Genomic DNA, 12,804 nt, shown 5'->3' with positions numbered 1-12,804 from the left:
GACAGCTACACAAGTGTTGGAAAAACTCTTACCCTCTATGAGTGTTCGGCATGGTGTTCTCGAAGCAACAGAATACCAGCTACCATCCGAATCAAAGTAATCCCAAACCACATCACCGATTTAACACAAGTTTCACATGATGAGCCCTTCCGCTGCCCAGAACTACAAGTATCTGTGCTAACAAAGACCATCGACCAAGAATAGAAGCAACTTCGTCGCAGCATAAGTTATATTTTTCTGCTTACTTAGTTCCCTCTCCAAAATAATGCTGCAACTTCGTTGCACATGTCATTGTAGTCCCCCTCAATGTATCTTTCTCCACAAGCTTTTTTACACGGAATAAAATAAACTGTGTACCTTTCCTATCGCATGCAGTTGCCATTATTTCTTCTTCCCTGTACATGCTATTTTCTTATCTAGCACCAAATAATACATTAAAAAAAGGTTTCATTTCATTTCATTCGTAATGCACCCGTCTGACCAGTTATAGCTACCTAATGTTTATCTGCAGCAATTCAGCCAATTAATTATCCAACATGTTATACTCTAATAATATAACTTACATACAATAAAAAAATCCATCTCTTCACAAATGTAAAGTGAAATTTAACCTACTCATTTCTCATAAAGCCATACGTCTTAGTCCTAAAAGTAAAATTTAACCTGCCGTTTTCTCATAATGCAAAAAATTGTTTGAATTAATGTAGAAACTGGCAGTACCTTATATTCTGAAAGTTGACATTTAATTTACTCACTATAAAACATAATTAATATTTCCGACGTCTGCGTAATAGTGTATATGTCTTAATATTTTAGCTTTGTAAAGACAAACTTCACAAAGCATTGAACTATTTTTTTCCTTGCACCTGATTCTTATATTTTCTTTTATTTTCGCTCAATACATGTTGTCTCATCTACTATTTCTTATTTTGACTATCCTTCGCATTCAACTACACAAGCAAGCTGAAGCAGGAACTTCAACCAACACATAATATACACTATCATTCGAATGAAGTTATTTTTACACCATCATGCACGTTCAACTTCCCAGAATTAAAACTATCTGTGCTAACAAAGACCATTGCCAAAAAATAAAATAAAAACTTCGTTCCAAAATAATTTCAGTTTCCACTCTTACTCACTTCCATTCCGAACATACTGTTGTACACATACTCTATGTCTCATCATAACCCGCCCCAATGTATTTATTTTCACATGTCATCTTTTTTTACACTTATACTACAACAAAACCGCCGATCACTGAAGTGAGACTCCAAAAAAGCACGAGCAGCAATCTCCAAAGAAATGTCTCCTCCCCTCACCCAAAACTGAAGAATACTACCATCTACATAAGGAGGAAGCGCCAAAAACTCGATAGCACGACCAGCCATGATTACCTAACGCAAGAACAGATGAAGAACAGCTCCCCCTACAAAAACCAGCAACACTGCGCGATGTATTTCTATTAAAATCATGTCAGCTACAATGCACAACAGCATCAGACTTATTTATTCCTTATTTTTCTGCTCCTCTGCATGCACACAGACGCGTGAGCTAGCTTTCAAACACAACGACTCACTTTTCAACACATGCATGTACATCCAAAACAGTAATTCCAGACTGCACCGCCTTCGCCCCACTGCCAGCTGCAGCCTGCTCCTGTAGTCAGCATAAAACCGGCAGCTACCGATCATCAGCCCATAGACACAACAATATGTCGTGTAGTTTGCAAAAGGAAAAGAGAAAATACAGTAAACATTTTTCTGTATACGGTTTAAAGAGCAGTCCGTTGATTTCATGTCATGCATCTACTAAAAATTCAGTTCCACATTTTTGTTTACTTATTATTATACTATTTATGTAACTCCATCACTTGAGTTAAATACTTTGCCATTTCCTTAGGCGATACAGAGTATATTAACTAACTGACAATGTGCCTGACCTGCTATGAATTAGGCAACTATAATAAAGTTAAGACTGCTCCCATGTCATCAATCAGCTTTGTTATTAGTATCTACACCAAATATGCTAAGAGTGTCATTGTAAGTTGGAGACTTTACCATTCTTTCGAAAATAAACAGAGGCGCTTATTTTTTTAAGAAGCTGTATTGGCCTATTTGCGATTCAGTGGTTTAACACTACTGATCAGCCCACTATCGCGACCCGAGATTCCCAACAAATAAACATCGACTTCCGTTTCATCTCATTTCAACTTCAGAAAGATGAAAAACATCAATAAGAAATACCACTTACCTCACTATTACCAGACTCCAGCGCGGCGTGCCACCGCGCCTCCATTTGCTAGTAGATGGCATATGTTATTTTCTCCCTATTTTCCCACAGGGTTTTCAGAAGGAGTTTTTCATGGTATATGGTATTTTCTCTTCTATTTGTCCCACAGGGTTTTTGGAAGAGGCTATTCCCATGATCGGTCACAAGGACAAGCAAAGATTAGGAGAAGTGTTATGACTTATTTACTACATAAATAAGAGGTTAATCCTCTGCTTGTAATTAGGGATACAGTTGCTCTTTGAGAACCGACGCGTGCATTTCTTCGTCGTGTTTCCACGCTCCCAACCCCCATGATCGGACGCGTCCGTTAACTCGCGTCCGTTCACTTTGTATTTATACATTGATCATCGATGAAATAGATCATATGTTGAAATCATTTGTTCGATCTCCCGATTCAACTCTAAACAGAACAAAGGGACACGGTGTTTCTAGTCCCGAGCTCATATAAGCTCTTTTTTATGGACCACTCATTTGGTCTGGGATGTGGACCCGGTAGACTTTTTTTAGAACAGATACAACCCACAGAAAATGGTGGAACAGGAGGATACGAGTATGCTACAAAGGTATACGCAGGAACGGGGCGTGACGGACGTTTCAGGGGCAGCCCATGGCTGTTTGACGGAAATCATGTGTTAAGTGTGGTCAGATGGCTAGAACCTAGAATGTGTGCATTTGGTCAAAGATTTTCTTGGCCAGTGAGAGTAAACTCGGCATCTCCGCGAGGGACCGTTCCTGCAGCCGGAAGTGACGGAACATGCAAAGTTCAAGCTCGCCGCCGAGGAGAGGTGAAATAGATGGATTTCTTGCTAGATCCAGCTACCGGGTAAGTTGATCTGAGCTGTTGTATCGCTATACAGGTGGTCTCGGGTATTGATTCTACTTCTAATCGAGCTTAGCTTTGCATTCTGCGCCAGCTGGCTAGTGTACGAGGGCGCCGGAGAGAGCTCCGCTCCCATGAATCTGAACAGGACACGCTGGTGCAGGATCTGGATGGCGAGGAGTCCACCGTCGTGGCAGATACAGTCGCAACGGTTTGTGCGCCGATTGGGGCGGCCTTGGGTGGCTGCTGGGCTTGAGCGCCTGGTGGGGCGGCCTGGAGGAGCTGCTCGTGGGTCTTCCAGGGAGGCCGCATAAGTCTCCTATGCCACTTGAAGAACGAGCTGCCACTGTCCTGTGATGAGTGGATTGAACAAGTAATCGGCAGTGAGATCCTTTCCCATGCGCTCGAAGCTGAGGACAACATGCTGGTGCGGTGGGAGGTGAAGGAGAATCCTGGTGGTAAGCGATGGATCTCGGTGGGGAAAAGAAATGGGACGAGGCTTTGGAAGAAGGAAGAGTCTGATCCTGGGGAGAGCGTCGCCATTAATGGCCATGGCGTGTGCGCCCACCGTCTTCTACATACGGCACATGAATCAACATGCAGAAATTGGTGCAGCGGTCCACTCCGTCGAAACATCCCGTACCGGTGGATACTTACTGACTTAATACGTATGGAGAGGTGGGCCTGGGCCGCTGCAAACGCTGCTCTATTAAAAAGGCATACGTCATAGAATACTGCCGGGTACCACCAATGCTAGCGGAAATGGGTGGTCCAGAAAACGAGAGCATCTGAGCCCGGGTTCAGATTGGCATTTTCGGGAACAAAGGGCATATTCAGATTTGTCAAGTCAGCAATCCCATCGATTAGCACTGCCACATGAGCAAATCCCGACGGGAACACGCGTCTAGCAAGTAATGACCGGAAAGTAGGAGTTTGGGGGACAAAGATTCTGTGCACATGGGAGTCAGTGCTCCCTTCACTTTTGGATTTTTGAAAATTTCAGATTCTCATATTTCTCTGCTTTCAAGAATTATGACATTAAATATGTAGATAGATGTGTATACGAGGATTGAAATCAAAAAAGTGTCGTCAAAAAATACGTTATATTTTTGGAGACTATTTATAGTCAGAAATTTGTCTTTTTTGTATTTTCCAAAATACAAAGTATTTTTTAATGGGACTTTTTTGACTACACTCCTCGTGTCTAAATCTATCTATATATTTAATGCCATAATTTTTGAAAACATAAAAGAGCAAGGTTTTGAAAATTTTCAAAAATCCAAAAGTCCAAGGAGCACTTGTGCTCATGTGCACATTGTACTTTCCGGAGTTTGGGGTGCTGATTTCAGAGATTTGAAGTTCAAGGTTCAATTTCAACCATTCCTATAAGTTCAACGTTTAAAACAGATTTTACTCTTTGTTTAAACTTCTGAAGCATGAAATCGTGGTTGCGGGCACACGTGTCATTTGCACAGAGCTAGCTTTATCCCTTGCTCTCCACTCAAGCCCCCACACGGTCGTCAGTCACACACTCCATGGTGATGGCGTGGCACCTCGCCGCCGCCTGCGCCCCGCGCCTCGCCGTCGTCGCCTCCTCCGCCTCCGGGGACCCCGTCCGCCGTATCCGGCGCCGCGTTAGGGGGTCACCTCCCAGGAAGACTCCCACGCCGGCTCCAACCCAGCCGTCCGTCGCGGAGGTGCGGCGCGCCATCGGCGCCGACAACGACCCGTCCGCCTCCGGGAAGGATAAGCAGTCCGGTTTCATGAAGATCCTCGCCTCCACGCCGATCGGGCAGCCGGAGAGCGACGCCGAGCGCCGAATCCGCGAGGCCGCCGAGTGGGTCGTCGACAACACAGAGGCGCGTGCACAGCAAGGTGATTGGCCTCGGTTGTCCCCTTCCTCATCTTAAACAATATATATTCCAGTATTCAAATGGCTATTATGTGCTACGTTTTCCATTGCAAATACGAATTACCAACAAGTTTTTTTTTTTTATAAAAAAAACGAAGTTTACTTTCTGATTCTAATGAACTGCCTAAGATTTCTGCATTACTGGGAACCATGCCTCACTAGTTATTTACTGAAGACTACATCGTGAATAAGATTTAGGCCATTCCTCACAAGCAATCTTACCTTATTGGGTCGTTCTGAACTTCTGATTTCTCATGGTATGGGCTGTATGAAGTTTGGGCTGAAATTGTTTTCTCTACTTTCTTCCCCTCTACTTGTCAGGGCAAAAGTCTGTCTTGGTGCTTTGTATGAAGATCTTTCCTCTGTGGTTCTTCCTCATGCTTATTGCCCTTGGAGTTATAAAGTTACCGTTTGATATTCCTGGTCTGGATATGGAGAATCTACTAATGTAAAATGTAAAGTGTTAGGTTGTTTCTTAACTTTGTTCTTCCAGCCATATGAGGTGTGGATACTTGAAAAAACTGTGATAGATATGTTTCACACTATTGAAGTTACTTCTTATGTAAGATATGAATAAGTTACCCTTCAAAAAAAAAAAAGGAAATGCGAATAAGTTGTATACTTGCTTCTCTGCTTTGCTCTCTTAAACTTGGAGTAACATGTGTGTTCATATTTTATTCCATCACTTGAAGTAAGTAAAATTGATTTTTTTTTACTATGTGGGTTATTTAGGAGATGAGAAGAATAACTGGTTAAGTTTGTCTATGGTACACCCTATTTACTAGAACTAGGAAGCAAGTTCATAGGGCACAAATGTGATCTCTGCACTATTTGGTTGACAGATGTGTGACATTCTAAATTTTGTGGACACAATTTGTACACATTCCAGATTTTGTGAACGCCTTACAAAGTTGGTTGATTACTTTTGGATATCATTTTTCGTGATTTTTATAGCTGTTTCAGTCGAGGATGAACTATTGGGTTCACCCTAGTACCCTAGAATATTAACTGGTCCATGGGATATGAATTCATGACATGGACTGATTTGAATACACAAGTAGATGAGCTTAGTGCTCATGGTGATACAGAATACTATTTAGATGCTTAGTTTACTGAGTGCTGCAGGTCATGCGGTGAAGGATATGATCTTGCCAAGTAGCTCTCAGTGGCAGCAGCGAATACCTATCTCCTGGAGTAGCTCTCAAGTTAGACTTTCCAATTCCACTGCTAATGATTTCTGCATAGTACAAGTACCTTAGTATTGAGTGATGGTAAATCGGCAATTGTCGACCTTATGTTCCTACAACCTATATGACACATTCATAAATGAACTTTTGGCATCATTGGAGCTCTAATAGATTGCTAACAAACCACTAGGCAAAACCATAACACTTGCAATGTTCTTGTATCTCCTCTCTGAACTGCAGCATTGTAGTAATCTATTGGAGCTCTAATAGATTGCTAACAAACCACTAGGCAAAACCATAACACTTGCAATGTTCTTGTATCTCCTCTCTGAACTGCAGCATTGTAGTAATACTGTCTGTCGTTGGCCTTTAGATCCTTCTGTAAGAAAGCACCAGCCGAGTAAAAGAATACGTTATTGAACAGGAAAGTCAACTCATTAAATATCCCCAAGAACAGTTTTTCATTCCGTGCTGAGGTGAACTATATTCTGTTATTGATACATCTCATGGTCAAGGAGCTCTACTGGATAGATAGGTGAACGAGAGGGCATTGATGAACAAATCATACCATTAGCATTGTTGTTCACGTAGATTTTGATAGTTAAGCAGCTACTCTGCCATTGTATTTCTTCTGATAGTCTTGAAACCTACTTCCATCAACTGTGTTTGAAACTGAATAAGGCTAGATATTGCATAAGCATTTGTTGTTTTATTCTTCCATGTTGCTGTTCGGGACATGCTGTTCATTTATGAAGATAGAGATATTATATGTACTTCACATCAGAAACAGAAACTCGCTTATTTTGTGTGATGTTTTCTTTGTAAGTTTTTTGTAATAACATGTTATACTATGGGATGGAGGGAGTAGTTTTGGTGTTATCTTGGAAGAACATTAGCAATTCTGTAACTTTAAATTGTGACTGTAGTTGTATTTCTTACTGAAAAGACCGGAATACCTGCCAGATTAAATATTTTATATCTCATTGAGCTGTTAAATGGATGCCACAGGGAGCTGCAAAGAAACAAAAATGAAGTGAGATTTGCAGTTTCCTTTTTAACTGCACAGGTCAGGATCGAATAAAACCTTCTTTTATTCCATAAATAATGCACTATCAGGTCACTGCAGAAACACATCATGGTCTACAGAGAATTTGACCAGCTTCAGGATTACTTTTTCATTGCAAGAAGAAAAAAGAAAAAACTAGGCATCTCTTGTCGTTAAAGGTATGTTCAAGTACAAGTCGAACAATCCAATACAAAGTATACATTAAATAGGCAGAAAGAAGGTAAATCAGAGTGTTTCCTCATTGGCAAGATGGAGAAGAGGTTGATTTCATAATCTGCAAGTGCCTACTGCAGCCAGATGTCCTAGTTAGGTCTTTACCTTAACATCCGCAGGTTTTAGATTGCCTAGAAAACATTAAATTTTGGCTCAAATGATGTGAGGCAAATGCACTGACGGATGAGCACTTAGAGTCAGTCAAGCTACCAGTTGAGCCTGACCATGTCATATAGGTCTACTGAACCTTCCCTTTCTTATATTTTTGCTGCTCTCTGCTCTCATGTCTACAAGGCTAACTACAACTTATATTGTTTCATATGGTATACAGAAGAGCATTCTATAAAGATTTGATGATTGGACTCTCCGCTGATTTGGTTAGCATGTGAAGATATGGAGAAATTTTATTGAGACACAATGATGAGTCCACTCGTCACATGCAAGCAAGTTGAATAAGTTGAGTGCAATTTAGGAGACAACCTTGCATTATTCTTATATCTTCTCTCTGCTGGAGTGTGATCATTTTGAGTGATGTGATTTTGCAATGGATCATGAAACTTTTAACATGGCTGAAGCAGTCGTTAGTTGTGTGACACACCAGACCACGTGAGCATTCACGATCTCACAAAGGCAGCTTTTTGTGCAGTCAATTTGGGTTGGTCTAGAGGTAGACTTGTTTAAGCTCTTGCTTTTCATAAAAAACATATAATAACATGCAAGTTGCACTGTACACAATTATTTGATAATTCCAATAGAGGTGCTTCACAAGAGTTCGTTTATACCAGACAAGGATGTTCTTGGAGAGTTAAATATAAGTGTGTGTAGTTGGGTCCTTTTGAGATCTCTTTAGGGACTTTTATAAGTTGGTAGGATCTTGTACATCTTTAGTTAGTTTTGAGAAGCTTAATGATTTTCCTACTTTTGTTGGTTATGTTGAAGAAGAGGAGGAAGGAGATTTCAGCATTTTACTCAATTGTTTCATTTTCTTGTATCCATAAATTTTTCATGTTTCATCTACTCTTTGAAAATATAAGGATGTGATCTTCTTTCCGTAGAACTTTTAGAGGAAATATATTGTTCCTGGCTTATTTATCCTCTGCGGAATTTAGTTAAGTATGCACATTTGAGAATATACCTTTATCCAGATTTTTTTACTGTAACGTGTATTCCTCATTTATGTGTGCATTGGTCTTGTGCCACCTTGATCAGTTAGTTTTATTGTTATGTTCAACTTTCCTACTAATCCTTGTAGCACAACTTTGGATGCTGAGCTTTGACACTACAAAATTTCAACAACGAAGTATCAATTGTCTTATTAGTTCTCTTTTTTTTTCCGACTCTCATGCATGCAATCGATGCAAGTATTTATTGCTGTAGTCCTGTAGCCTCTGAAGATTGACAAGTTGGTCTACCGAGACAATAATACTTGTCAATTGGGTCATAATCGTGAGGCATATGCAGAGGGGTTTAATGAACTCAGTGAACTTCTTGAGGTTGTAGTAATTGAACTTCTCGTCCTTGCACTATTTTGTATTGCAACAACTGGTATTTTCCAAAAAAAAATAATGCAAATGGTCAACTATTACTTCTAGAGACCATCATCTGTAACTTTCCTCTTTTTAGTAAATAAAAATAAAATAACAAAAATTTAAACCTTTCTTTGATGGGTTTTATTGTCCCAATTTGCTAATTTAAATTTACAACAACAATAACATCAAAGCCTTTTGCCCAAGCAAGTTGGTGTCGGCTAGATATCAAACCCAACGGAGAACAAGTAAACTAAGATTCCAGCACATGGATCGCTGATTTCCATGCTGTCCTATCAAGAGCTAAATCTTTTTACCGCCTCCGCCCATGTCAACTTTGCTCGTCCTCTGCCCCTCCTTGTATTTTCCATACTCTTTAGAATTCCACTGCTAACTGGTGCTTCTGGAGACCTCCGTTGGATATGACCAAATCACCTTAGTTGGTGTTGGACTAACTTCTCGTCGACCGGTGTCAACCCTAGTCTATCACGTATTGCCTTGTTCCTAATCCGAGCCTTCCTTGTATGGCCACACATCCACCGTAGCATGCACATCTCTGCAACACTCATTTGTTGGATGTGTTGTCTTTTAGTGGGCCAACTCTGCTCCATCTAGCATCTCCGGTCTGATGGCCGTCCAATAGAACTTATCTTTTAGCTTTTGTGGGACCTTCTTGTCACATAGGATGCCAGATGTTTGTTGCCACTTCATCCAATTTGCTAATTTAAAATGAATATGGCAATGAGAAAATGATATCAGCATTTTCACTCATTTTTTGCCCAGAATTCTCTGTTTATTTTCCTCTTCAATATCTTTACTAAAAGTGATGACCTTTAAATAATATTTCTTGTTGCTCACATACATGTTCATGTTGTTTTGCTATCCACATCCCTTCTTAGGACTGTAAGTCTGTAAGTTCATCATCCTTATTGATAAAACGACAAAGTAGTCACTGCTTCAGTTGCCATCTTGATGCATTATTTATTAGTGCTAATATTGGCATTAGCTGACTGTCACCTGGCCTGCGCTCATTGTGTAATTTGTATTTGCAGATTTTCTTCTGATGTATGCTCATGGTTACAAACATAACCATTGGTGTGTTTGTTGAGTCCATGAATGCTGAGTTATGGTAGGATTGCTTTGTGGGCTTTGTTGAATTATTTAAGGCCCTTCTTCAGTTAATTAAAGATTATTCTGCAGATTGTAAGCCTGAAAAAATATTAATTATATAGAAGGTATGCAGCAAATAATGGAGGCACCTAATCTGTTCATTCTCTGTAAGCACTTTAAATCATTCGTTATACTGGAAAACTGCAGACAACAAAAGGTGCCCCTTTTCATTGATTAAAAGGAAGGCCAAGATCATAATGAGATCATCAGGTAGGAAGTTTCTTCGTGGTAGCCTCATCTTCAGTCCTATGTTTAGATCTAATGTTACGGCCTCAGTAACACAGCAGGTTCAATGCATATGGAGATTTTCTTCTGATTTGATTCCATAGTTCGTGATTAGTGTACAGTCTTGTAATAACTATTGTTTCCTCTTGCAACCTTTTTGTACTTAACGATATGTCTTGTAGTGATTTCACAGATGATGCCTGCATGCTACGGGTGTTAAGGATAGACGTATGTGGGATAGGTGTGGTATCTAGGTTTGTCCATGAAGTCTAGCTCTCTCTTGCACATATAGCTCTCTTGCTAATGGAATAAGGTACACACTAGCCATATCCTGTCACTCTCTCCTCAACATTTGGGACAAGTAAATGATAATTGAAATGATTTAATAAGAGAATTACCTTGGTTTATGCAGCTCACTTTCAATTTCACATCACTATAAACATGTTGTCTGAATATCTATTGATGAACTGAAATTGTAGGCAGTACAGTTTGGAATTTATCTTAGGTTTACATGCTGTCTGCGAAACAAGAGACAAAGACAAATTATTTTCTTCCTTGCATATGGGACTCTGTCATCTGAGTAGAAGGCAATATGGGAACTTGGTCAGTTCAAATTACTATGCGGATTCTGCAAACGGGGAAATTGAATAATGATGACAAAAGGTACTTTCTAATTTCCATGCTACACATCTGTTAATTCGGATTTATTCAGCTCCCAAGTTGCCTCAAGAGAACAAGCTGTCGTTTGAGTAAAAATGACCTGACGTACATGGGAGAACTCATTTGCTTGACTTTCCAATCAAGCAATTTTCGGACTACAAGATTATATGCTGTGTTCCTTGTGAACCTGGATAGTTGCTCTATACTGCTATCCTAAACTGCCGACTTAATCACTGTCACCAAGGTATGTGTCAAACATTGCTGTGATATGTAGTAAAAGTTCCATCCCATTGCATGGAAGGTGAAATCAGACAAGTCTCCTAGAAGTCCAAGCTTTACCCTGAGGTTAAGCCTGTTGTAGAGAATTTCATAATTGCAGTATTACATGGCCTTAACATCTGTCACGAATAATTTCACCTAGTTAGAGCTACATGGCAGTGCACGGAAAGTGGAATCAGACAAGTCTCATCGAAGTCCGGAGCTTTACCCTTACCTTCACCGTTTGTGTACAGCATTTCCTAATTGCAGAATTACCCGGTCTTAACACCTGTTAGCGGTAAAGCTTAATCAGTTCTATCCTATGCATCAAGGTGACCTTCCAGGAAGTTTCCTTAGTAAGCGTGGCTAGGATATCTTTTGGAGCCCCTTTCTTGGAGTCACTAAACAACCTTTATCTTCCTTTGTTGCATGGATGGATGGGAGACCACTGTATCTTGTTTGGTTTTACCGCTGTAATTCTCAGACAGTCATGGCCATGCATAGTTTAAGCCTTTTGCTAGCTCCTAAGCTGCAAGCAGATAGAATAACGAGTAGGATAAGTTCAGGGTCAGAAGTGTGCCTCCCAGTGCGTAAACAAAGTGCCTGCATGTGGGGGGTATGATGTTCCTTTGATACTATGGCATATCATGCCTTGTGTGCCTCTATATAAAGGCCCCCCGCTTAACAGCCCTCTCGTACCACACTAGCCATCAGTCTACAAGCTGTCTTATAGTCTAGCAGCATTCTTCCCCTCCTCCGCCTTGCACCGAGCTTTGTGAACCAGACCATGAAGATTGGAGGCCAAGGGAGGCTCAACAGAGCTTTCAGGGAGAAGAGGGCTAGGTTCTACATCTTCCGCCGCTGCGTCGTCATGTTGCTTCGATGGAGTGACTGATCCGTTTCTTGTTTTTCCTTCCATTCTGGAATTTTCTCTTTGGCGCTGCCATTTCTGGAGGGTTAGAGAGAGTTTAGGTGTAGTTGCTATGTATAGGCTGTCCATGTACTTCTCCTAGTCTTCTTCATTTTTGAGGGTCATTTTTTCTCCCAACACTTGCCTGCTGTTGCGGGCACGGGTGGGAGATCCAACTCTGTAGTCCGAGATTGTCACCCTCTTATAAGACTGGAGAAAGATCATTGCTTAACTGTGCTTCAACTTGATATTATACTCACAATGATAACTGTGAATTGACAAGTTTCTGAAAATCGCAGATAGAAACAGTGGTACCTTTGTGATGAAGTTAGTTATACTTTCTTAACGGTTTGAAGCGATCCGTATCTGATGCTTTACACTTTTGATGGAAAGTTGGAATCTCTCTGTGTGGTCACGCCTTTTCCCTCCAGGTCCTCTGAGAGGTGACTGACTTATTTTCTTTGATATGTGGCCATGTATGCTCCTGGTGGGTCCGTTAGTGCCCCATATGGAGTGCGGGATTTGCTTTGCTTTTCGTAATTCTTGCAGAAATTGAGCGGTTTCC

General features: G+C 40.7%; 2 protein-coding genes across 2 annotated transcripts; both read left to right on the top strand.

The window, feature by feature from the left end:
- The first annotated feature begins 4,625 nt into the window (after window positions 1-4,625).
- On the top strand, window positions 4,626-5,653 carry LOC124652919 (probable NAD(P)H dehydrogenase subunit CRR3, chloroplastic). Its single transcript, XM_047191965.1, has 2 exons — window positions 4,626-4,987; window positions 5,346-5,653. Exons 1-2 carry the CDS (start codon window positions 4,648-4,650, stop codon window positions 5,474-5,476), a joined length of 471 nt encoding a protein of 156 aa, XP_047047921.1. The 5' UTR covers window positions 4,626-4,647; the 3' UTR covers window positions 5,477-5,653.
- A 6,217-nt stretch (window positions 5,654-11,870) lies between these two features.
- On the top strand, window positions 11,871-12,447 carry LOC124651150 (small polypeptide ROTUNDIFOLIA LIKE 2-like). The gene has a single exon (XM_047190283.1). The coding sequence runs from the start codon at window positions 12,117-12,119 to the stop codon at window positions 12,222-12,224; it is 108 nt and encodes a 35-aa protein (XP_047046239.1). The 5' UTR covers window positions 11,871-12,116; the 3' UTR covers window positions 12,225-12,447.
- The last annotated feature ends 357 nt before the right edge of the window (window positions 12,448-12,804 follow it).

This window comes from Lolium rigidum, chromosome 5 (assembly GCF_022539505.1).
Source record: "Lolium rigidum isolate FL_2022 chromosome 5, APGP_CSIRO_Lrig_0.1, whole genome shotgun sequence".
Taxonomy (NCBI): domain Eukaryota; kingdom Viridiplantae; phylum Streptophyta; class Magnoliopsida; order Poales; family Poaceae; genus Lolium; species Lolium rigidum.
Note: the sequence above shows the minus strand (reverse complement) of the source record. Positions and strands in the feature narration are given on the sequence as shown.